This window comes from Micropterus salmoides, unplaced genomic scaffold (assembly GCF_014851395.1).
Source record: "Micropterus salmoides isolate LMB-PRFRI ecotype aquatic unplaced genomic scaffold, ASM1485139v1 Ms_hic_scaffold_21, whole genome shotgun sequence".
Taxonomy (NCBI): Eukaryota; Metazoa; Chordata; class Actinopteri; order Centrarchiformes; family Centrarchidae; genus Micropterus; species Micropterus salmoides.
In genome coordinates, this window is record NW_024041262.1 from 18,702,501 (window position 1) to 18,729,911 (window position 27,411).

Genomic DNA, 27,411 nt, shown 5'->3' on the forward strand with positions numbered 1-27,411 from the left:
TGGCTACAGTTTACAGTTTTCTAATGGTGCTTTCAGGCCAAAAGTGAAACGAGCGTTGGGGGCGGTTTTCCTGTCGGGTGGTGCAAAGGAGGCGGTGCGGAGGGAGTACTGCCGGCGACACGAAGGCCTTACGTGACTGAAAATTTTCAACTCTGCGGGAGGAGCTCAGAGTAAACTGCTTTTATTAAATCAGCTTTTTACTTTAGTTTTTGGGATTAAAATGTTGATTTATCTTCACTCGAGCTTCTCAGCAGCTAGCTTCTGTGCATTTCTGGTTCCACTGTTGTTAGCATCGTTTGGCACCCAGACTTCTGTTGGACTACTACTTCATATTTATTTAAAAAATGACAAAACTGGACATTACTTGGAGAAAAGAAAGAGAAGAAGTTGAACCACCTGATGAGTTCAGAAAATATGTGTCTGTTACTTTATTCCGGCTATCGTTTTACTTTACTGTGAACAAGTTAGCATAGCATAGCCCCAATCGATCCGAACTCCATTCAGAAAACAAACATTTTAGAAGAAGATCTGACAAAGAATGAATTCATATGTTTAACAAAACTGCATCATATTATAGTTATTTTGGCAGCAGACTAATCCATTGCAATTAAATCACAGCAAAATGTTTACTTTGGGTTCATAGAGCTGTAGTAATCTCAGGTTGTGTTTATTTGCGTTCGCTTTGTGTGTAAAATACCTGGCAGTTGTCCAGCGATAAAAATTTGCGTGTGGTCTGAATACACTAAATTGGAATGCACTATTATTTATTTCTATCATATGTAATTATTATTACTATTACTCTATAGTGCTACCAGTACATAACCAGGAGTCATTTGATTCAATGTTAATGTAAAAAACATTAATGCATCTTTAATATAAATATTCTGTATAGTAGAAAAATGAAAAACAAACAAGAGAAAGTCTGATTTCATATTAAGAGAAAGAGATTGGTTAAAAGCTTGCTTTTAGAAAGCATAGACAAAGTATATCTGCCTACATCGTAAGTTAGGTATGCATTAACGCATATAGTGTTTAAAATATGGCTCATAAACTGTGCAAAAATAATTTCAGCATTTTTGATGTCCCCAGTTGTAGTCATAATAGCCCACAGTAAGCTAATTGTATCAAACTACACTCGAGGAAAAAAATTATTTGTTCAACTTCTGTAAGGCAAGATAAAGAAGAATTATATTTTATATTCAAATATAACCAACCCTAGAGACAGAACTTTTGACATTGTGTTTTAAGGCTAATTTGCTACTCCTGGCTCTGAGGTAAAATCTCCAACCACCATATGTCAGAATAAGTAACACACATAAATGTGCGCACACACACACACACACACACACACACACACACACACACACACACACACACACACACACACACACACACACACACACACACACACACACACACACTCGCACATACTGTTCATTGTAATGCTGTTGTCTCCAGTCTGGCTATGTCAAGGGGCTCCTTGGTAACTGGACTGTAAGTTTTGGTCAATTTGAGGCTGCCATGGAAACCTGGGGGACTATGCATTATAGATGGGCTGGATATGGAGGTGACAATGACAGATGACGTTGTCTTACAGGTAGTCCTTAGCCCCGACTCCTCCATCACGTTCTCCAGCTGTGTAGGCAGAGGGAGAGAGAGAGATGGTAAGGTATTGTCGACATGTGAGTAGGTGGCTGGATATTTGTGTAAGGAGAAAAAAACACACGGAGGTGGAGGTTAGGGGAGAGAATTAAGTTTTATCAACTGTTGCTGTCTCCTCTGTCGGCGCACAAGCCATGGTCACAGCTGATCAAAGACATTGATTGATTGGATTGATGAATGGCTCTCCAACAATGCCCTTGATGGAGTGGGACTATATCACTTGGTTGACAACATAAGATCAATAGCTCTGCACTAGACAAGCAAAGTACTTTAAATGAGCATATGGGTGTTATTTTTCTAGTTTTGCCCAAAACATAAACATTTTATTGTACTCCCCAAGTTAAAGCAATAGTTTGATAATTTGGAAAATAGGCTTATTTGCATATTTGCCAAGAGTTAGATTAAAGGATCGATACGTCATATGTCTGTATGAAGCTGCAGCAAGCAGCAAGTTAGCTTAGCTTAGCATAAAGACTGGAAACAGGGGGAAAAAGCAAGCATCTGTCTGAAGGTAACAAAATAAACCATCAGTGACAACCAGCAGAGACTAGGGAAGCCAAATAGGGAATAGGGAAGTCACACAAATAGTCACGCATCTAACCCCCAAAACGTGTTTTTCTTATGGTTCAAACAATCAAGATGAAGCGTTTTAATTAGTTAACTTTAGAGGTGCTGGTGAGCAAATTTTGCTACTATTGGAGGAAAGCAGGCTAACTACCTTTATGCTAAGCCAAGCTAACAAGATATTGGCATTAAACTGGTAATAAAAACATATTTGCATAAAAAGTAATGATTAAATTGTTAAACAAACAAACTTAATATGTACCTAAAATCCTAACTAATCTTAATGATTTTTCTGTGAACACAAGTCTGTCTTTGTACAGGAGGAGCCCATTCGAACTTTCTTCAATTCTTAGTACAATTTTCTTTTCATTACACTTCTGTCTGTGGGGAACAGACAGTCAATCAATCTTCATCCCTTCACTCTTTTGTCTTGAGAGCAGAGGCCATCCAAAACTGACAACATAATCACTTGGTTGCAGAAACATGGGGTTTGGGTGTCAAAGTATGAGTGCAGGATGACACACTGAAGCTCCTATGCTTTTGATTTTCCACATGGTTTGATTAATATTGACATTGGAGAAGCAGGAAATGAAACTGGACAGGCTGGAAAGCACGGTGGATTATATTGACTAGAATGGGCAAAGGGGAAAAGGAAGGACTAAAGAGATATGCCAACCATTTCACATTACTTTACACTTGATTTTTAAACATGTAGTTCATAGTCATAGTTCAGAGTTATTTTCAGTGAGCTATTTTAAATGTGGTGGAAACACTGAGCAATGTTGTAGAATGGCTGACATACCTTTTAAATAGCCCAAAAACACAAATGACAAAACATCTGGGCAGGACAGATGGGAAAGTTTAGGGCTGATTCAGGTTTTTATTATAAACATCGCTTGAAAAGACCAAACCAAACAAGGAATTTATCTTACTGCATAGACAAACCCTGATGTAGCTTTTGAATCTGCTCTATAAAACTCCACTGTTGTCCAAAACACTATTCGACAATATTGCATTCAGTGATATAATCCTTTATCACAATGAACATGTGTTATAAAACCACCTGCGTAAACTAATAACAATACCTTTCAATCTATCACACAGTAGTTGTGTGTTGCATATACTACTCTCTTTTAGTAGTATATTGCATCATTGGAAATGATGATTTCATCTAAAACACATCTCTTTTGTTTGATCAGTTGACCGTGGCGTCTGCATGATGTAATCACAACAAAAGTACCTTTCTGCTTCTTCATCTAAAACACATTTAATTTAAGATATACGATTCTTGTGATTAAAATAAATAATTTTCTCTCAAATTATTCACTTTTCCCAGAGAAACTTTTCTTGCTATAACAACATATTACTTCATCTTCTTATGTCATGAAACTTGTTATTACACAAAATCAACTCAAAAAATAACAGTTCAGACATATCTCATGAAAGCACTGTTACTTACTGGATCTGACACCAAATCCAGACAAAATGATTATATGAAAGGTGTCTTGTTAAATTGGAATAATATCATTCTATCATAAAACATATCTTGAAGTAACAAGACACTGAGCATTATTATGTCATGTCAAAATGTTATAATTAGATTACGTTAGACTAGACTCTTTATAGTGTAAGTACAACTTTAACAGGCATAAAGGTAGAAAAAAGCAAGGTCAAGGCCATCAGCAGTGGTGATTTTGAAAATCATGACATCCTGCACTACAGGTGCACTAAATGACTAGACTACACCACAATTAAGAGACAGAATATACACAAAAAAATAACAATACTGAAAAATTTTACTTTATGGTACTGATGCAATTACAATGAGCTGAGAGGAATAAACACATGGCCGTTCACTGTAATGAAAGAAGGAGATTTAGTGTCTGGACAACCACAGAGTTCTATGAGAAAATAAGCAAACTCAGGCCTTTTCCACACAGACAATAGCTGTTAGTAGGATAGTTGTGTTGTTGATTTCATTTTTTCATGGGATTTGTTGATTTTCTTGTTACAAAAAAACAGATGCGACATCTACTGCACAGAGCAATAGGTGGGGTGATCAGAGGTATCTTACAGTAGCAGGCAGATGACTGGTTGGCTGCAGATTGATGGCCGACATGGAGATGTCTTCAGGCTCTGTCTGAGTCTGAACAGTACGCACATAAACACAGCCATTTAGTTAAAAATATCTTTTGTACTGTCACAGTAGAGAAACTTCTAATTGGGATTTGAACACAGACCTTTCAGATAAAGGATCTCTCTCAAAAGCACATAATTTTCCTCCGATAGTCCCCAGCTTATGCCAGTAACAATTACGTGTGCCAAGAGCAACGGGATTAGCATTAACATTGAAAATCATTAATGGTTTTCATGATACCCATCGTGTTATGAAAAGTAATCAAAATTCATTCTTAAAGGTTAAAAAGGTTAAACATTTTGGGAAAGAGGTTTATTTACTCTCTTGCTGAGAATTAGATGAGAAGATCGACACCACTATCATATCTGTCTGTTGGATATGAAGCTACAGCCAGTAGCCAGTAAGCTTAGCTTAGCATAGACTTGAAAGAGGTCTGTCCAAAAGATAATTAAACCCTATGACAAGCACCTCTAAAGCTGGAGTCTTGTCATCCAGTCTTTCTTGTGATTATTATGACCCATATTTACATTTATTGTTAGGTCTCTAGTGGCCTATGAAGGTAGCAAAGGAGGAAGTCAGGTGATGCATTATAAAGAGCAAGAAATTCCGTGTAAGGAGGTTGTTGTTGGTGGATGGGTGAAACAAATGCAGGACTTTCACACAGGAGACCAATGTTTGAGTCAAGTGTTCAGTGACCTCTTTAAAGACCTCTGACATATAGCAATTATAAGTCGCTTTGGATAGAAATGTCTGCTAAATAAGTAAAAGTAAAGTCACTTATTTTAACCCAAACCACAAAGTTTTCCAAATAACCAAGTATTGTTTTTTTGCCTAACCTAAACATATGTGTTACCATGTGTTTAACATTGTGACTTCTGTAAACTGACTTACGGTCCGGTGACAAACTGAGACTTAAGTCATGGGCACGGCCAACACACTGTCCAGCACATAATCCCCACTAAATTCCAGAACTTTTGACAATCATACACTTTTAAACAAACAATGTGTTAATAAATTAGCTTTAGAGGTGCTGATAGACAGATTGTGTTACCTAAAGACAGAAAGAGTCTAGCTGTTTCCTGCCTGTAGCTTCATATTTAGTGTACAGACGTGCAAGTGGCAACTCTTCTCATCTAACTCGCCGCAAGAAAGACTATGAGCACATTTCCCAAAATGTCAAACTATTTCTTTAAGTCTAAAAGTATCAGGTATTGTAAGTACTTCAGAGTTACCCTACAGGTACAAACATTTGTTTCTGTAATATTGTAATTAATTTAAAAAAAAAAATTTAATAAAAAATGGACAAAAAAAGGAAATATGCCAAAGTCAAAATTATACTAATCACATACGGAAATTATGTAGGTAAAAGTACATTTTTATGTTATTTTGTCTTTTACACCACTGGTTGAAAATTGGTAAACACAGATTACAGAAAAAAGTAAAAAGTATACAATCTGCTCTGTGCAGTGATGAAAGCAGAAGGAGGTCAGATACTCCTAAACAATCAGTCATCTTCGTCTGCCAACAAGTGCAATATGTTGAAACATGGGGTCACATCATGCAAGCTGTGGATTAAGTATGAAAGACTCAGATTATTGGATTAGTCTTTGGACCCTCTGTAATGCAGTCCTCATTGAATCTGACCTGCATGGCAGTGCTTCTGTATGTGTGTGTTTGCATATGTGCGGACATGTGGGTTGATGGTGAATTTTTCTGTGAACTAAGATGATTACAGAGAAACGGAAATGCTCCATATACTGGATGCCCCACATAGAATGACCTGTCACTCTCCATTGGCCTTACAGCACAATGCTTAGGAATGTTGCAATCGCCAAGAAGCACCATTCAGATAAAAAGTGCCGGGTTTTGGCCAAGCCTCATTATGAAGATGTGTTAAAATGCTAACAATTACATTTCAAGCAAATAAAAAAGAAATGTTTTCTTTGTGTTTGTTGTGTCTTCTTTTAAAATGCCATAATCTAACATAATGCTCATCAATTTGATGCTGTTCACTATATAATATAAAAGGAAAATTTACTTTTTTTATAACCTCTGATCTTTCCTGTTGGCTGTCCACAATAAATGCACCAACTTCATTGCTGAGACTCTACAGTCCACAATTTAACATATTAAACCGTAATGTCAAAGTGAAAATGAGTTCATTCAAGCCACACCAGCTGGTGATTGAGCCAGTGATTGTGAAGCAAGACTGAAACAGCTGATACCTATTAGCTGATAAAAGCGAGAATTCAATGCCAGTCTAAACTAAATCTATACTCTAAATATCTCCAGAAGTGCTGAGTCAAAAGGTTTCTGGACCTGCTTTTGATCCTTCAAAATGTTTAATCTCTCATCCTAAATACCTATCTGACATTTAAAGTTAGAAATGTACAACATAAGCCAGGCTCCAATACTCACTGTAATTTGTGAGAGGAGATATATGGCCGGGTCAGTGGCGTTGTGGGTGGCAGTTCTCTCAAACTCTCTTGTGTTGTGGCCTCTCACCTTTGACCTCTGGCTGGCATGACGCACCTGTTTGACATCACTGGACAATTGACGACTGGCAGGAATCTGAGATGAGCAATCCTCCTCCGTGTCTGAGAAGCGAGCCTGAGAAGACACACAGACGAAATCACAAACACACAAGACTAAAATCAGCAACTCGTAATTCAAAGTATTTGTAATAGGAAGTGTAAGACATAGACATACCATATTAGATATGAGATACACTCACTGATTCGCTGTCAGAAAGGGAGGAGTTGTGCGGTCTGCTGGGGCATTTGCTCTCTGATTGGCTGGTGAGGGTTGATCGGCGGGTGGACTGGAGACTGCTGCTGCTGAAACGGTCTCTTCCAGTAACGCACAGCAATACCCCGAGGTAGGGAATGTACTTGGTGAGTGCTGACCTGAGAGAGAGATAGAAAGAAATATTAAAATCCAAATGAACAAATTTTATTATATGATAGTAAAGCGTAGGGACCTCTGACAACCCTGAATGCCAAGCTGAATTAGGCCAATTAGGGTTTAAAAAAAGAATAAACAAATTATATAAATACATTAAAGCCAGTGACCCCAGCAGCTACATTACATTTGCTCTGTGTTGCCAAGAGGAATAATTATTCATAGTAATTTATAGTTCAGTCAGGACAACTTTAATCAAAAATACTGATGTTTGCTCTGTAGTAAGTTATGTTTGACAGTATGGCTCTGTTCTGGGATATCCCTGCCCTTCCACGTGCCTACGTGGAAAGCCCCAAGGTACAGAACAGAGCAGGCATCTATAACAACAGAAATAATATTATTAATCAGACAGCCTGAAAGGAGGAGCTGGGGTAGCAGTGGGAAACAAGTTGCTTGCAGAGAAAGCAGCAAGGGTAGACAGGCTAAAGCAGCTTAAATAAGGCGCCTTTTATGGAATTTACCAATGAATGCCATGAGGGGAATCAGCTGAGCTGCTAGCTGATGTGGCTGGCTTTGAGATGGGCTGCAATCAGCTGATGTGCTGGGATTGTGAGCTGAGCTTGACTTTGTTGTCTGCCTGAAATTACGATATGCTTGATTTGTGCATTCAGTGGTTTGTGGTAGTGCTACACATAGACACCATATACACTGTTGACAGATGTTTCCACAGGGAGAGTATATTAAATTCTATGACAGCTACAGAAACCATGAGGCGACCACAAGAACTTTGAGTGTCAGCATGGGCTGCTTGTGATTTCTCCCACAAGATTCTGAGATTGTAAGAAGACTATATGAAGCCACTAGAGGGAAAGTGCTGTAATTGGCTGGCTTTCAGAAACACACATCTAACAAAGCCTTTTCACATGCAAACCCTCTGCACGCTGCAATCGTTGCTCTCCATCAAGTGAATCAATTAGTGTCAAAAATACACCCATTAGAACAGTACGTTGCCTCAGCACTGCCCTCACACAACCTAGGCCAAGGAAATTAAAGCCAAAGAAAAAGAAAAGTACACCACCCACCAGCGACTTTACATTAGGCCATACCAGATGGAATTGTGCAGACGATTTGGAGTATTTGGACTGACTTGTGAATGAAAAAAAGCACATCCAGAAATTCAGTTTTTGCTTGACATTGCTATTCATTCCTATTTTAAGATACATACTGTAATTTTATTATTGAGGCAAGGTAAAAGACTTCTATGCATTCATATTTATTGCGGTTAGCAAACTACTGTTTGTCTGTTCTGGTGGTGGCGAACAGTTCGGCTGTTGGGCTGGCAGGGACAAGCTGATAAGGCTGGCCCTTCAGTACCCCAGTAATAGAGTTTGGTAGAGAAGCCTCTCTGTGCATGCCATACTCATTTTCTATGATTGCCTGAGGGGCCCTTTGGTGTTGGCCCCATGACTGGTATCACCCATCTCACTGTACAAATCTGCCATTCACTGGTGAAGTCAATTAATACGTATTTGTCTTAATTTTTAATTGTTGTGCTGGTTAGTATTCCAGTGAGTGCATTGCTAATGTAACAGCAAACCTGTACCAATAATTGAAATTTAAAGCATGAATTGTGTGAATAATTTGTTAAAAGCTAAAAAAGTTTAGCACTTGCCATTGGAAATGAAGCTGGAGATTATCTTAAAGAGAAAAATGGACCACACAAACCTACTGATATCATCTTCACTTAAGCAGTAATGAACAAAAACTGTGTCTTTAGAAAACATGGCTAACTGTTAGCACTTTGCATATTTTATATTTTATATATTTGCATATATAGCATATTTCACACAAAGGAGATGGTAATGAAGACTGTATTAGCCCGGCAGTTGGAAATCTCAAGAGCCACATGAACCAGCTGTGGGGCGAGCAGATGTTATCAAGATGCACAAAACAGTGTAAAGCGGAGTAAAACAACACATTGGCGGTTATGAAGGAGGCGTGCAATAGGTTTTTGCAAAAATGACTATTTGATTTCAGTTGCTTTTCCTTGCACATAGCTTTAGTGAGCTGTAAACATATGGTCCATTGTGAACAAGGCAAAACACAACTGAGCCACTGCACCAATGCACTGTTTCTGTTGAGGTCAATACATGACAGCAACCTGTAGCCAGCTTTCTCAGAAATTTTTTCACACTGAAAAGGATTATGATATTTACACGCAACACAGTGGGACAGGGAAGGATGAACACCTTTGCCATGTAATCAATTGAAAATGAATTCATTAATGGACAACAGCAAAGTTATTGAGATGTTTTCACGCAGGAAAGAATATAGAGCAACCTTTGGTTTCAAGAAATAATGTGAATAATTTTCCTGTTGCATTTGTATTATATTTTTAATTGACCTCTCTTTTAGTTAGTCTGGTTTATCAACTTGGCATATGTTTAAGTTTTAGAATTGTAAAAAGGTCCAAATGGGATCCAGCTCTTGTAATACTGACTTCATCCCGCCCTTGGGCTACTACTTTTAATATTCTCTCTCTCTCTCTCTCTCTCTGAGTTTATTAGTTCATAACATTCCTGTCGTTTTTTTTAGTCATCTATTTTAGTCACTGTTGAATTAAAATTGGAACCACAAACTGGAATTGACATTAATTGGTTTTATATTAGAGTGTCAAACTACTATGTCAGATGATGCCTGGTAAAATCAAAGATGATGTGCCTTGATCCACCAACATTTCTGTGTCAAAAACGTCACTGACACTAACTACTGGTCTACTACAACAAATTCTGAAAATAATCTTCCGTTGTATTTAGTGCTGATCAGACAAGACAGATTATTTGCCATTGTGAGCAACCAGAACCATTAATTGAATATGTACAGAGTGACCATACCCTAGAGCCTTGAGGTGGGTAGACACAGACAAACCTGACAACACAGAGAAAACAGAGCCAGTTCTGCCATCAACAAGTAGAGAAAGAGCAAAACCAAAAATTTGAAACACTCTTAGACCAAATAACATTTTACTTGGGGAGAAAACAGATATTGCCATGGAAGCAGCAAAATATATGAAAGCATTTCACATCCCGAGGTAAAACTGGAGGAATAACAAATGAAGCTGAGCTACTTCAAAAATTTCCTCCTGTTTTGTTGACAATTGTATCTCTCATTGTATCATGTTTTTTAAATATTTTTGTTTATTTGTTTGCAAAGTCTTTTGTTTTTCCTTATCTTTATAATACACTGTATAGTATAGTAAAGAGTACAAATTATTAGTATTACTTACATTGCAAACCCAATGCAACCTGCAATACTGTACTTTATGCAAATATATGCAAAGAAGGTAAACTTGAATTTCAGAGAGAGCGAGGGAGAAAGAGTATAGCTGGGTCTCCAATAAAAGCCTGTGGAAATGATAAATTAAAGTATGTTATTTCCATCACATTAATCTGCTGTTAATGAAACTACTAACACTTGCATTATTGTGTGCATTGTACCTGTATTTGGGGTGTGTTATGGCATATACAATGGGGTTGTAGATAGCAGATGCTTTGGCGATCACAGCAGGAACAGAGTTCATATATGGAGTCAACATGTGAGCGTACCTGAGAGAGTCAGAAGAGAGGAGAGTGGGGACAGATGTTGGCAAGAGGGAGAAAAATGAGAGAAGGGAATTAGACACATTCATGTGACAAGAGCAGTGGTGGGTGTGTAGAGACACAGGGGTGAGGCTCACAGTCGCACTCACTTTCAATGTTGGATGTTGTTGTTTAAAGATCACATAAAATGTGCACTTGAAATGCAAACAGTGTATTTTTACTGATTTTATGCTACAGTATTAAGCGTAGCGTTGCTGATTTTTAGCTGTCACTTGGGGGCAGCAAAAACAAGCTGTAAACACAACATTGACATATATTGATCTTATAAAGTTGATACGGTGAACTCGTTCGTTGCCTATTTACACATCCAGCAGTTATGAAGCAACATTATCTTTCATTTGGAGGTATGTTTCTGTTCTCCAGTAATAAACAAAAACTGTGTCTTTAGAAAACGTGGCTAACAGTTAGCACTTTAATATTTCACACAAAGGAGACGTATTCACTCTTTTGGTGCTGAGTAGTGTACAGTGGAGTTTGCTGCTGAAAACAAAGCTATGAGAGAGAGGCCAGGGGGTAGAGCGGTCATGCACTTATCATAAGGTCAGTAGTTCGATCCCTGGCTCCCTCAGTCTGCATGTCAATGTGTCATTGGGCAATATACTAAACCCTTGCTCCATCGGTGTGTGGATGTGTATGAATTTGTTGCCATTCCTGATGGCAGTTGGCACCTTAGCCTCTGCCGTACAGTGTGTGAATGTGATGAATTGTAAAAGTGCTCTGAGTGGTCTGAAAGACTGAAAAGGTGCTATACAAGTACAGACCATTTACCATAAAGCTCCATATAGTTGAGGGGAGCTGTAGATTCATGTGAAAATTCTTTGTAAGTTCATCACTCCGAGCAACTCCTTTCACATCGTCACATTGTTTTCACATTGTCATTTGATACATTGTTATTATAAAAATGTTGATTATGTTTAACTAAAATCTGTTCTTTGATTTCAAGTTCATGCATATGTTTGTTATGATGGGGATTAGCTCTCCCAAAATCCTCATTGCTGCCCAGATAGTTTGAGAGCTCCCCTAAAGAGCAGAAACATTTATGCCAAATCTATCTGTATAACTATTTGCTGTAAATGTGTCTGAATCACAATTAATGTCCCATCTTTCAGGCAGCAAGTAGTTTCATTTTATGCCAATATAACTAGTATCAACTTGCAGAGCCTTAAAGTAATATTTATTGGTACATTATATATATAATATATTAGATCTTTGTCTTGCTTTATAATGAAAAAACCCTGGATGTTCTCTCATATATCCATTGCTAAACCTGCTGCCACCACAACCCCTGTCTGGTTAAAATGGTGATAGATGAATAGATGAGCTTAAACTACCTGTACTGCTTTACTATTATGAACTACATCCCCCCAAAATATAGCGCTTCATTATTATGGGGATGCTTTGAATCACTAGATTAAAGAAAATATCTCTTTAGCGGTCTTTAACAAAGTACACATACCTACCCAGCGAATGCAGTGAGGGCTGCACAGGAGTAAGGGGCCCAGGAGATGACATATAGTAGGATGACAATAAGTGCGATCTTGGCCATCTTCCACTCACTCTTCATCTTACGGAATCTCTTGGCAGAGTTTCTTGTTCCCTCACATTTGATCTTTGTTATCGCTCTGTCAAACACAGAGACACTCAACATGGTTATGAAAGCTTATATTTGTCAGGGGTTTTATTGTATTTTTCTTTTTAGTTAATTTATTTTGACGTCTAAGTTAATTGATGTAGTCGTGTATTGTACTCGTCGTGTACACACAAAATTCACCAATCACCAACACTGACAGTACTGCCAGGATAGGCAGTATTATCGTTCAGGTCGAGTGAGACATCAGTGGAATAGATAAACTCTGACAAAGTTGTTAATCAGCAAGACATCAATATCATCACACTTGTACCAACCGTGTTGTGTGTCGGATGGCTCTGAAGATGCAGCAGTAGCTAAAGATGATGATGGCGAGAGGGATGAAGAAGACAAAGGTAAAGAGCAGCATGGTGTAGGAGCGGACAGAAGGGGTAAATGTCATGTAGTCCCAGGAACAAGACGTCATCAGACCCTCTGGGACATAGGCACCTGTGAGAGAAATAAACACTTTAGTTGTTGCTTCCCACGAGTTCCTATTTTTCTGTTGGTTTCTGCATTGAATAACTTCCAGCTTCTTCCCTATCTGAAAGTTGAACTACATGCATTTGTAATATCTTGGCAACTGTACATGCAGTATGCGGTGTCCTTACGATAACCTGTAGTAAAATTGTTGAATTTCACATTGTACCTCATTTGACATTCCAGTTCTCAGGGGATGTTAGGGCTGCTGTACTGAGGCTCCATCTACTGATAAATTTTGAAAAAAAAACACCTTTCCAACGGTGGAGAGACCTCTGAGAGTTGAAAGGCATCAAGATGGATGCCGAGGTTTTTCTATTTCTACTTAAAAGGTGAGTAGCGTTAGTGTTGCTAATGTTTTGTCTGTTGTTGTGTTAGTAGCAGGAGAGCTGTGAGTATTGCTGTCAGGAGCTGGTGTGCTGGCAAGACAAGACAAACCGACAATGTCGTACTCAAGCATTGATAATACTTTAAGCACCTAAATCTGATTGTTTGATGAAAACTCTATTATGTAGTATTATCTGTCAAGCTGTAAAATCCATCAGAGAAAGCTGTTGGAGCGCTCTCTCCAGACCACACCACTTCTTCTATAAATTTCACACAAAGTCCACAAAATTACACACCCACATAAAGAGACACTACAATCTGTCTTTGTGTAAACATTTGAACAAAACTAAGCATACACTTACATACATAACAACAGCAGACTTTAAAACACTGTATCTCCCTTTCTCCAGACACGAAAGGAAGCCCTAAGTCACTTTTATTACATGATGTGTAAAGTTGTTGTGGGGGTGGGGGCTCCAAACCCCAAAAGAATGTTTAGTGGAAATTGCTACTGCAACATGGTCAATGCAGAGTGACAGAACTTTGACAGGGGCTCCCAGTATGTGTATCCAAAAGACATGTTGTTTCTATTTGAATACATATACAATATGTCTGACATTCTAAACTTCCGTCTGTTCAGCAAACCTTGTGTTTTTGTCCTGTGATAATTTAAGTCCTTTTTGGACAGACACCTAGTAGTAAGTGTCAGAGCTGTTTCCTGTTATGTTGTTTCAACAGTTCAATAAGCGTTCACAGCGTACTGAACTGATTGTATTTGTTGTTATGTCTAAGTAACTTAATTTAATTACCAACTCTGTGGCATCTGCCTTCTGACAAGGTCATAGTAGGTAAGGCCCGCCCGATTGAAAATCGATAGCTACTAAAATTGACTACCTGTGACCGTGACAGCAGTCAGAGTAAAGTGTGACGTGCAAGAAGTATAGAGAATTAACCTAATGGAGGCTGCTTGTTAACACCAACATATAGTCTGTTACAAAAAGTAAGACTTCACAACCTCATCATGACTTATTTTTGGGCTGTTGTAATGTCAGCTACAGGTAAGCATGAGGTGATCTGCCTTCTGATAACTGATTTAAATGTATTTGGCAGCTTGACAAAAGGCAAAGTCTGATCTATTTGAGATAGCAGTAACTTTCATCAGGAATTTGACATGCAGACACAAAACAAAAACAGTGAGATCGAAGTTATGAGACAGAGCTCAACAAATCCCTCAGAGGAATCACACTGATCAATAATGACTCTGTTTCTAGGTATCTGAGTGCAGTTGTACTCACTCCAGCCAAAGAAGGGGGGTAGGCTCCAGCCCATGGAGTAGAACCAGGCAGCACCCACGATGCTCAGGGCTTTCCTGCGAGACATCTCCCCCAAGGAGGCCAGAGGCCTGGTGATCACCATGTACCGGTCCACCGCAATCACCATTAGTGTAATCATGCTACAGATACCAAACAGTGCTCCGCAGAATGCATATACCTCACAACCTGCACCAGGAGAGGTAAAGGAGGGACAAAGAAGCAGTAGAGGGGAAGAAAAAATATGTTTGATATCCGGATAAATGCATTTCTGGCAGTAGATCCTGCAGCTGGGAAAGTCTACAGTTGAAAGTATTGTGTGATAGATGAAAAGAGCTGAAAGGCTGAAAACAGCCAGAACTAATGATAATACAGTTACATTAACCTAAGTTTGGAAACAAATGTTTGTACCCATAGTCTTTTTTTCCTTTTACATTTTAGCCATGCTAGCCACATAGCTTGAGGAATGGTTGATGACTTGATTCTGTCATGGTTTTGTGGTTATTTCCTGTTTTATTTTGTTAAACCCTTCCTCTTGTGTCTGTGCTTACTTAACTCCTCGTCTCTCTGTTTTTTGCTTACAGTCTATGGTTTTTCCTTGTTTATTGATTTGTTCTGTAAACTTCCACCTTTATTTTGTTACTTATGTCTCCTCTCGTTTCTGTTCACTTCACTTCCTGCTCTTGTGTTTTCCTGCTTGTTGCACCTGTGCCTTGTTAATCACCTCCCTCTTGTATATTTAAGTGTGTGTCTTCCCATTGTCTGTTGTAGGATATATAAGTTTTCTTAATAAACAGTAGGAGCTTTCACACTGCCTTATTTTCTGGGATTATAACAACAATATTCCAGCTCGCTGCGCTGTATGAAAGGTACGGGGGAGGGGGGTCAGATTTGAGCCGGGAATGTTGGTAGTAACAGAGACGGAACAATGTATGTGGAAAAAGCCATGGAAAAGGTGTGGCGTTTCAATGCTGTTGTCTTACAAGTCATGGTCTTTTTTTCACAGTCTAACCCTGAGAGCCGGATCACTGTGTGAAAGGACACATGGCTGTTGGATTATGGCGACAATATTTTGTTCAGTATGAATGAGTGAATGCAGCATATTGGCAGACATTCTTTCTGCGTTGATTGCAGGATCTCTGTGTGAAAGCGGCTACTATAAAGTGCATCTGCTCCGCCTGTGTGTCATGCTTTTGGGTCCGAATCCCTGCTTTTCCAGCTCCCTGCTTGACTCAACGTAACAGATTCCATCTTTTGAGGAAACACTTTAGTCATCAGATGATAAATCCTATGACGTTGTTTATCCTCTGAATATCCATCCTGTCCTGACCTGATTTGGGAAAAAAGGGGAGCTTAAAAAATTAAGACAGGATTCAGGAGAGTAGAGGCAGTACAGAAGTAGAGAGAATGGAAAGAGATGGAATATAGGATTGGTGTAACATTCAGCCATCAGACTAAACACGGAAACAGGGCTTTTAGGCCCAAACACAGATATAAGCATGGAGCAGGTAAATATAAGTGAAGTGAGGTTTAATTAACTGATACATCCAAACAATAGTAAAGTAGTCCACAGTGAAAAACAAGATGTATTTAGAAACAAACGGCGATAGTCCATTAAATTCACAGAGAAGAGTACAAGACCACAAGACAAGACACAGTGTAACTGGAGACACGAAGGACAATGATGAACAATGAACTAGCAACTACCACCAGGAAGACAACCACTGTACTGTAGACACACACAGGCGGGATGAGGAAAATAAGGCACAGGTGATGACAATCAGGAGAATGAGACAGGTGCAACAACCAAGGACAGAAAGTAAAACAAGACAAGAACACTAGGGACAGACAAACTTCAAACTAAAGTAGGAAACACTAAAACAACAACCTAGACCATGACAATAAAGGCAGAAAGATAGGGAAAATTAAGTAGAGAATTGGGGAAAGGAGTCCAAGATGAACGATGAAGACAAGTGTCAGGTAAAGACAAGTAGCGCCATAGTAAGATAGATTTACCAATGCCCCCTCCCATATTTGAAAAAGTGTGACATGTACAAACAGCATACAGTATTAGTGTAAATATTAGAGTTTTTCTCCATTGCTTAAACACATTTCTTGAAAGTCTGCCTCTATTTCTCAAAAATCTGAACACAAATCCACAACTTCTCACCAAATTCCCCAAACATCCTATTTTCAGGTCAGAATGAAGCTCTCCACTCAAAAACATTCAATCTTGCTGAAAAAACAACAACTTTGCCCTCAGACATAACACACAAGCCCTCAAAAACACACACACACTACTACAAAGTCTTACACTTTAGTGACATAAATTCAAAACAATACTACAAAAACTGGTTATAAGTAATGTTGCTTCTGGTTCTCCTAATCAAGAATATTTTCACATGATGAACACAACAAAAGTATACATTTGCACACTTTTTATTCCTTAGTGTATTATACAGTACAACACACTAAACAACAAATTTTTCTGCCCATGCGTCGTGTCTTTGGTCTGGGACAGGCCAGAGATTCTCGTCCTCCACCTCCTCCCTTCTCCTCCGCCATACAACTCCTCCTCCTCCTCATATTCCTCCTATTCCATCTCCTCCTCCAACTCCTACTGTTCCTCTTCCTTCACCTCTTACTCCTCTCCATACTGCTCGTCCTCCTCCTCCTCTTCCTGCTCCTCTCCTCTGATGTCCTGTACCTCTTCCTTCACATCTCTATGTATCCATTGTTCCAAAACTGACTCTGACCCTTTTATCTATCTATTGAAGCTTCTGATTGGTGTGTTATCAATAATGACTCTTTGTGTTTCCACCTGGGTAGCTGTGTGCTAATTTAACTCAAGCTGTGCTGACTTGAGTGAACAGTATTGAATGTTAGTGCTTTCTAAATGACCACATGATGTAGGCAATGAGAAAGGAAGGGATTTGTGTGTAGAGTTTAGAGATATGGCTGTGCTTTAAAAAAAAATCAAGTTATGGTTTTGAAATTTTTGTTCAAAAGCCTGGTTATACTCTTTAAGCAACTGAGAAAAACTGTAATACATGTTGAATAGGGTTGGGCAGTATGAGTTTTGTTATAATTTACGGTCAAATTAGTTTCTCTCCTCTACTGCTTGCTGTGTTTCACTGAGGGCGATGCTTTGCACACACTGAGGCGAGCAGAGAGACAGGTGAAGTGAACGTTAAGTTACTGGAGTTGACGACTCGTTACGTTACATACAGCTGTAATCCAGCCGTGGTGTTGTGTCGGGAGCTATGGTCCGGAGATGCAATGACTTCAACCAATGGCGAGTAAGAAAAAATATTAATAATATGTAATTTGTTAAGCTATGAGTACAGGAAACTCCACTGGCTGCTAGGCAAATTTATGCAATCTAAAATGCCATAGGCTTAAGCTGATGGTGAACAGCAACAGCAGTTTTGTCTATGACCCTTGACAGTTAACCTAGGGGAAACACTACTTGGTGCTATAGGCTATGCAAATCAGGGCTAGACTGTCATGTAATCTATTACTGTATTGAGATATATAGTGGTGTTGTGATATAAAATTACATACCTTGATACAAGGTCCATGTCACCCACCGCTAATGAATACCTAGTAATAAACATATTATATGATGACATACTGGTTTCATTCAGACACAGTGTTAGTGGCTTCAAACATGCCTCTTTTTGTTCCATAATGTAAGGTGCTGTTCGCGGTGCAGTTCATCCTCATGATTATGCTGAATGAATCCATAATTTATAAAGAACGATTTACACATTAATGCACACTTGCAGATCAATTTGCAAGCCTATACACACGTGCACGCAGACACAATACAAAGACTTAATCATGACTTTTTCAGCTTCTGTCCCTTCAGGTCCTGAGTGTGTATTTACCACCACATATCATAAAATCACAGCGCCAGTCATCGCGTGCAAGCACAAGACAGAATCTGAGTTGAGTTGACCGTGTGAAGAAACTCAAACAAAAATGCTATTGATTATATTACATAGCCTTTCTGTCTATTATATTACTGTGTGTGTTTGACAGCCCTTGTTAAATTACCAAAGCAAATCAAGTCCAGATTGGACGAGCAGATGATAGCCAGAGAGAAACAATATTTAAAAGTCCAGGGGCATTTTGTCTAACAGCAAAGCTCACTGCTTTGTGGTCAAGATGACAAGTAGTATATGTAAAACATCTCAGAAATAATGAGGTCCTTTAATGAGGTCCTGCAATGAGCTGTCAGGAGCTAATCTTTTTAGGAAGCATTCATTAATAATTGTGTTTCCATACGTTTTTTAAGTGCATCAAATAAAAACATTGAGCAGAACAGAAATTAGATTTTTTTTAAAGTTGCAATATTGTGAAAAAGTATTTTACACTTGAAAAGCTGGTGGATCGATAAACACAAAAAAAAAATGCAATGGAAATGTAACAATTAAACCGTGACGTACATGAAGCATATACCCTAAATGCCGTCACTGAAGAGATTAAATCGAATCTGTCTTTTGACTGTCATTTTATTGGGACTATACTTTGGAAAAGTGTAAATTGTAAGTGTAAAAAGATCCTGTTGGTGTGGTGGTGGCACAGGGGATCATCAAAGTCATTCGAATTAATTCTTTGGGGACAAGAAATGTCTTGTACCAAATTTCTTTCCAAAGCTGCCGAGGTAGAACAGTGTTTCGACTGAAAGATTATCTTATTAACCTACCAGCATTGCAATCCCTAGAGCCACACTGCTACTAAAAATACCCATCATTAAATGCTGCATTGGCTTCTACGGAATTCTAGTAAAACAGATGGATTTACACAAATAAAAGACAAGTTACAGTTGGCTTTTGCTTTGCTTTTCATCTGCCTCATTCATTCCACATATATATTTTCTCTTGCTCCGTTCTATCAGTGTTTAATCTGTGGAGTTTGGAGCCTCTTTTACCACCTCTCTGTCTCTATTCACGCTGATAAAATACACTACTGTACAACCCCTTTCCAAATGCACTCAGGTAGAACACATGCATTCCTACAAGCATTCTTACTTTGTTTTTTGTGATCAGTGGCATTTGGATACTGCAGAGTAAGGCTTTGATGCTGCTGTTTACATTGTAGCAGAAAAGGGTGATAGAGGACGGTAGGTTTGTGTGTGTGTGTGTGTGTGTGTACAGAATCTTAATGGAAGGCAAGGCTGTGCTCCGGTTTATTCTTGGTTTGTGCCTGGAGTTCTCGGCCCTTGACGGGTAGGTGGGTTGTTGGTGGCATGCAGCTGAGCTAGTTGATTTTGCCTCGTTGCTGGTTTGGCTGGTGTTGCACGGCGGGGTGGGGGCGTGCTGTGCATGGGGGATGTCGGCTGGCGCAGGCGGCCTTAGTTTTTCCGGCGTTTGTGGGGACGGCAGACTTTTATTGGCGGGTGCACGGTGACCTGCACAGTGCGTTTGCTGCCGGCTGGGACTTGCTTTCCGTCATCATTTCGTTGTCAACTGGCATTTGGCTGGTCGTTTTTATTTATTTTTTACTTTTTATTTTTGGGCGTCTGTTGGTTGGGTTGGGGTCTTCCGCGTTTGCATCGTGGTGCATCTGGGAGTCATATATTTAGTTTTTTGTTATTTTTATTTATTTCTTCCATCCCTATTGGCTACTGGGGTTGTTGCCTGCCTGTTGCTGGGGTCGGTGTGGCACAGTCGTAGCGTCTCACTCTCACTAACAACTACATTCTTTAACAGGCTTATGCGCACACACATGTACACACACACACACACACACACATATATACAGACACATTCACCCACACGCACTCACACACACACTCTCACACATAGACACAAACAAATTTAGGTTGTCCCTGGTAGAATTATTCCTGATGCTTTTCTTTCAGTTACTTATTTAAATTAATTGTTATTATTCCAGCTCTGGTGGCTGTGCTGTGTTGCTTATTTATTGTGCGTGACTGTTTGTTGTTTTCATTTTTCTCTTAGTTGTCTTACTATGTTTATATCTTACTGTTTATTGCTGCTGTTCGGCTGGTTGTCTTTTACTATTATTATTTTTATTGTTTGTTTGTTTTTGTTTTTGTTTGTTTTTGTTGTTTTTCTCCTCCCCAAGCCCCCCTCTCTGTTCCATTGCAGGTTTCGTTGCTTTCTGCAATTGGTGTTTCCCTCTGCTATTCCCTGTTGTCCCCACCTTCCATCCCCCTTCTCTTACAGGTGTTGTCCTTTCTCTGTGCTGTCTGTTTGTACCCCCCTATCCCCACGTCTGCCCCCCTGTCTGGCCGGTGACAAATCAATACATAATTAAATAAATAATAAAACAGACAAAGGAGTATATTAATACTCTCTTGTTAAAGTAAAATCTGTCTAGCACAATATGGTATCCAGGTCATTATACTCTACACCAGGCTGCTGGGCAGGACAGGTTTAAAAAAAAAGAATCTTAATGGAACTGTAGGTCACACTCAAGACGGTAAAGAAACAATAAACTCCCCTTGTAATTTAGAGTGTGTGTGTGTATGCATGCATGCACATGTAAAAGAGTGTTATAATATCATTAGTCTGTGTTTAGGTTGTTGGTTAGGTACTATATTTAAATATAAAGTGCAAAATGTTATGTAATAAAGTTGAAACACTAAACCATTTCACTGCACACACATGTCTTACCTTTCTTTCCAAAGATCCATCGCTTGTGCATGCTGTTGATGAAGAAGGTGGGTGTCTGAGTAAGACACATAAAGAAGTCTGTGACTGCCAGGTTAATGATGAAAATGTTGGAGGGTGTGCGCAAGCTCCGGCTCCTGCACGCACACATCACATATGTTATTATCACAGATACTATAAACCAAAAATGTGATGCTAAACAAGTGAAACAAGTGTAAAAAAAAAAGTACCTGCAGAAAGCATATATGACCAGGAAGTTTCCCAGCATGCCTGTGATGCCCACGGCCAGGATGACAACACCAATTGTATAGTGAGCGTGGTCTGGGACGTCTACTGTTGGAAATGGGTGGCTTGGAACCATGGGACTCTAGCAACAGGAAAACAGGATAGCAATGTCACTCAAAAACTGTTCTGATTTTACTGCAGGTCTCAGCAATGCTGTGAAGGAAAGCTTAAAGCCTGAATTGTAATGACTTCTTTTCCCAAGCATTTACATTTAAGCTTTTCCATTTTTGATTTTAAATTTCACTTTTCATAATCTTAAAACCCATTTTCAGTTTCCTTTTTCTTTCTAACATTTAATTATAGGCTGACTATCTGGATTACTATATTTTTTTATTAGTGATTTTTAAATTTTTCCCTTTTTAATTTTAATTTAAGATCAAATTAAAGAAAAGGAAATATAAAGACATATTTTATTATTGATTGTGTTGACATTCAAAGCAATAAAACTGCACCACACTAGAATAATTGGTTATAGGGGTCGGTGGGTACATATTCAGATTCAGCACTTAAGTGTGTCAGCAAATGTTAGATACATCCCTACAGTGAGAGAAAATCCACTTAGTCTGGAGCCCGCTCCATACACATTCTCTTCAAATAATAACTTAATAGGATTTAGTCAAATAATTAGGGTGATAATGACTGGTTTGGCATGTTAACTTGAGGTTTCAACATCAGTAGGTGACTTTAAGTGATCTATAGCACATAAGTACAGACACTGAAGAGTTCATTCTATTTCAAGAGCTGAGAGAAAATAAAAGCAATGATCCATTAATTATACTCCAGTAACTATTCTGTTTGGAGGTCATGACTTCTACCAACCTCTGTCAGCCACAAAGAAACTCTACAAGGCCTTACTGTTAAACTGTTACAGTACCTGTCAATCACAGTATCTGGTAATAAGAATTGACACAGTTTGAAAAGTCACATTTACACAATGAAATGCATAAAATGGCTAATCATGAGCAGAGTTAAACCATGAAGCAATGATGGAAGATATATTCAGATCCTTGCTTGAAAGAAGCAATACCACAATAGAAAAATACTGTACTATTATGAATAAAAGTGCTTTTGTTTTCACATTCACTGAGCATCAGCTGTAAAAGTTCTGATTAGATTATACATTAACATCCAAGCAGTATTTTAATATTGTAGCTTGTCCAGTAGTGCTGAAATCAAACAACTTATATGCTGTTGGATATAAAAACATCTGTAGTGAAAATTGCAAACTGATATATCCTGTTTTGTAAAATCTTTACCTGTAAAATAATGATTCCAGCAATCACAGAAATGAGTAGTAAAGATTACAATATTCCTTCTAAAATGTGGAATAGAGGTGCTAAGTAGCACAAAATGGAAATACTTGAAGGTAGCAGTATTCTATTGCTGCCTCAGAGTTGTATTTATAGGTACACTGTGGCGTTTTTGACCACTAGTAGCACTATGGCACAATGTTTATACAAGTGGGTCCCCATTTTGTTTGTTTCATGCTCCCACGCGAGCACTGGGACAGAACCATTCACATTCTGTTGTTGGTTTCACACTATTTTGCTGACACTTATGGAGTAAAAGTAAAAGTAGTAATTATGCAGAATGGCTCATTTCAGAATCATATTTCTGAATAATAATTGTGAGAATTAATTTCTGACACACTCCGTGCATTAACACTTTCCTATTTTCTCTCACTGTGATTCTTTAATGCAGATGCACTCTCTCTCACACACACACACACACACACACACACCCACTAACCAGGATTACATCAACTAAGCTTGATCTTATTACCACCCAGAGATCAATTGGAACACACATCTCCTCTCATTAATTCTGGCCACTGCAATTAAGTGTGCATGTGTGTCTGCGTTTGTGTTTCAGCAGTCTTACTTTTCTGCATTTACAAGTTCCTGTTACTAAAAGGAGGACATTTGAAAAGTAGCCTACATATAGCGAAAAGTGATGGTGGTTCTGTAAGCAAATGAGTGAAAAGGGCATTGGGATGTGTTACTGAAAGTGGGGACAAGAGCAGTAAGTGAAGATGATATGCAGATGTGGTGTGTGGAATGTAAACACACTTGGATCCAGTCTGACACCTTCGTCTTCAAGGTCTTACTCCCTCCCAGCTTAATTTCTTCCCAGGTTTGGTTTCTCCTTTTCATATCCCTCGCACTCTCTCTGCTAGATCTGTCTTTCTCATCCTCCCCTGCTAATTCCCTCCTTCACGTCTGTTCCTCTGTACACTAAATCTCTCGATCACTCCTTTCCTTCTAGCTCTGGCGGCTAGGGGTCAGATTAATGCTGATCACACAGGAAGAAAGATGCATGGTGAGCAACACGACATGGATGTCTCCTCTACAGTGTTTGTGTAGGGTTTAAAGACGGAAATAGTGCGCGTTAATATCTCTCTATACTCTCTCTATAGTCTGTGAGCACGTACTAAAGGCATGGTGCCAGAATTTCTGGGCTTTCCTTCGTCAGTGGAGAGCAAGTCATATAAATGTAAATGATCTTGTGGCTGTCTAGTACACATTCACTTAGAACAGGCAACGACAACTAAAGCAAGATAGAAAGAAGATAAAGATAAAGGAGAGAGGTGAGAGAAGAGTAAAGGAGAAGGAGTTTAATCTGAATTAAAAAACACATGCATGTGAGCATGAACAAGCAAAAATAGCTACTCACACTTGTGTACATGTGTTTGAACGCTTACAAACATATGTACTGTAATTGACTTTTGCTTGCATGCAACATATAGACACGCACACACACACACACACACACACACACACACACACACACACACACACACATTTCTGTGTAACAGCCAAGACTCATTTAATAAACATGGCTGAGGGGCTTCCCTCTAAATAAAGACTGCCTCCAGAGGCACCGTTATCATGCGAATAATCAGTGCAATGGTTCATTTACAGTAGAGAAATGTATTTTCATTGGATCTTGATTATCTGAGTCAGTAGCTACTCATGATAGCACAATACTGAGTTATACACACACACTTACTCTCTACACAAATCCACTTATAGGCACGCTCAATCACATCAGCACGCACATCGTTTTCATTTCACAGAACACCCCTGCAAAAACGTGTTTGCATGCATACACATTCATCAATTGGGCCCATATTTTTTTAATTATCCAGAGATTGTAGATTAGATAGATAATCAAGAGACAAAATACAACAAACATTGTTAAAAGGAAAAGAGGTCTCTAGAGAGAAACACAGAAGGTTTTAAAAGACTTTTTAAATGAAAACCACACTTATTGCAGAGTACAAGATCTCATCTGTCTCAGCAGAAGCTGCCCTCAGGCACTGCTTCAGTATCAGCTTTCCCGCTCTCCCACCATGAAGGCCAGACCACAACACCAGTAGAGACTGAAGCCTGCAGGTCTGGACTTCAATGTCAGAGACGAAACCATAGGCTCTATATAGATGGACAATATGACAGCTCCCCAAAGGTGAAGCAGCCCCTGGCGGCTGGCTGCAGTGTAGGTCATAAACCCCAGCCCATCCATGTTAGCAGAGAGGGGATATGGCCAAACTAAAAAAATCAAAGTAAACGTCAAAGTTTTGTTTGAGCAGGTGCCTGCAGACTTTTGGGGAATTGTACGTAGAGTAGGAAAGCAGGAACATCAAGACAAACTTTTCTTGAGTTGTTCTGCAGTAAACTGTAACAGCTGACCTGGGGGATCTGTGTAGTTTTTTTCAGAAATTAAATTTGTGTTTTGTAAGCTAATCAGTAAGTTAATATATTAGCTAGCTAGCTAAGATAACAAGCATCCAATGTCGGCTGTGTGGAAAAAAAACAGGTGACTGGTAGCTAGCTTCTAATTTTTTATTAATTTTAGAAAATAAGGTAAAAATCTTAATGAACTTACACGGTTTGAAGAAACACTATTTTTTTAATATTTATTTTATGTACAGAGTGGATACTCTATACTCTGGATACTGTAGCCTATTGGTCTACACATCTGTATAAAAGGATTTCCTGGAAGTCAATGCGTAAACTGACCCATCCTTCAGACACAGAGGAAGACAGAGAGAGATGGAGTCCAATCATCCATGACACTTGAACACATTGCTCTTGCTGGTGACCACACCTCTTGGAATAAAAATGTGTAATGTCAGAATTAAATGTCACATGTAAACGTGATGTTAGAGCTTGCATGATCACATGCCTTTAAATTTTAAAACCAACAATCCAAATCAGCATGCTGTACAAAACCATGTTTTAGTTTTTATGGTGCCTTGCTGCAAACAGAATTTCCTCTTGTGTGATAATAAAGATCTGAACTGAACTGAGCCTGCAGCCTTCATGCGGTAAATTAAGATTGGGACCCAAATGGGTCTATTGAAGCGCTTACATGAGATTGGGAGGGCAAGAATTTATGTGATGATCAAATGGTCCACATGAACGCCACTGAGTGCAACACTAAATGAGCACACACACAAGTCATCTCAAATATACAAGGAATACTGACAGGAGAGAGATCCATAAACTCACTATAGAATTATGAGCAATACTGCAATAAGAATATACGAATGGCGTTTTTAACACGCACCAAAAAGGTGATACACACCTTCACCCACAGCAGCTTTTAAAACCATTTTCTGCAATAGTACAAGCTGAAGAAACAGTAGAGCTAACAGGATTTGCGCTTCACTCCTGCCTTCATTCAGGTGCGGTGCTGAATGAACGGAGCGCAGACGCGCAGGACAGGATTCTGCATTCACTCATTCAGAGTTAACATCTCGCTCACTCACACTTCCCTTGTGCGGCGTTCATATGTTGAATTATATGGAGGAGGAATGAAAACACTTACAAAACAAAAAAAAGGTATTTAGCTTCTCTGGATCGGATGCGTCCGCGTTTACGCATCGCTGCGGCGCACAGAAGCTCTCCATTCACACCGAGGTTCACGCAGCCAAAAACAAACAAACAAACAAACTAAAATACACAAAAAAGCCGTGGGTGCAGGATACTTACAGACGTAGCGACTGGAGACAGCTCCATGAGCCTGTGGGGACTGATGGAGCTGATGTTCCAGGGTGTCCGGGCTGTCGGGTCCGGTGTGGGCATCCCCGGTCCAATCAGCAGCCGGGAATCCATTCCACGGCGATGAAATGAAACGCGGCTGAGTGTGAGAGAAGTGGACGGGAGAGGTGTTGAGTCTGAGGTGGTCTAGGAGTCCAAGTGGCCCGGCGTCATCGCCGCCCTGTTCTCATATCTCACTCTGACAGGACTACTGGTAGTAGGTTGAAGCGGCTGTGGAGGGGTGGGAAAGAAGTGCTCTCTCTCTTTGTCTCTCGTCCAATCCCTGCTCCGGGGAAGCCTCTGAGTGTGTCAGTAGGTCTGTGCGTGTGTGCACAAATAGAAATAGAATAGCCATTTTCCTGTTTGTTTGTTGAACTTCAAGGAATTAATTGAAACGTTTTTCCTCTCTTATCATCCCTCTTTTGGTTCTTCTCCCTTCCTTTTTCTTCAGTTTTGACCCTTAAGGAAGGACTGAAAATGAATAACAAAAATCATGCAGAGGATCAAAACAATTGTCTTCTAGGAACCCACATGGGTTGTGATATCCATAACCATTTTTTGTGTCCGTCATCAGCAGAAAATCCAACTTTGGTGTGCTGCCTGTAGAAATCTTGCTCACATCTTCTGCTGTTATGCAATAACAGAAAAATCTATATTGATTGTATTTCAGCACATGACTCAGAGCATATTTTATTAGGGCAGGGAGGAGCTTAGCTTTTGAGTCTCTGGGGAAAGGTCAAGAACATACTTCTGCAAAGACTAAAGAAGGATGG

General features: G+C 39.2%; 1 protein-coding gene across 1 annotated transcript; it reads right to left on the reverse strand.

Annotated features, from left to right (window-relative positions):
• Positions 1 to 1,332: 1,332 nt before the first annotated feature.
• LOC119916584 (melanopsin-A-like) lies at positions 1,333 to 26,857 on the reverse strand. The gene is made up of 10 exons (XM_038736635.1): positions 26,591 to 26,857; positions 21,542 to 21,678; positions 21,315 to 21,448; positions 14,653 to 14,856; positions 12,829 to 13,000; positions 12,384 to 12,545; positions 10,762 to 10,869; positions 7,098 to 7,269; positions 6,782 to 6,973; positions 1,333 to 1,635 (listed from the first exon to the last, which is right to left on the reverse strand). The coding sequence occupies exons 1-10, from the start codon at positions 26,711 to 26,713 to the stop codon at positions 1,435 to 1,437; spliced, it is 1,605 nt and encodes a 534-aa protein (XP_038592563.1). The 5' UTR covers positions 26,714 to 26,857; the 3' UTR covers positions 1,333 to 1,434.
• Positions 26,858 to 27,411: the final 554 nt, after the last annotated feature.

Coding starts and splice junctions, on each gene's coding strand:
- LOC119916584 (XM_038736635.1), bottom strand. CDS start 26,713: ATGGATTCCCGGCTGCTGATTGGACCGGGGATGCCCACACCGGACCCG. Junction 14,857..21,314: donor ATGGATCTTTGGAAAGAAAG/GTAAGACATGTG, acceptor CTCCTGGTGCAG/GTTGTGAGGTATATGCATTC. Junction 10,870..12,383: donor GCCCTCACTGCATTCGCTGG/GTAGGTATGTGT, acceptor TGACTCTCTCAG/GTACGCTCACATGTTGACTC.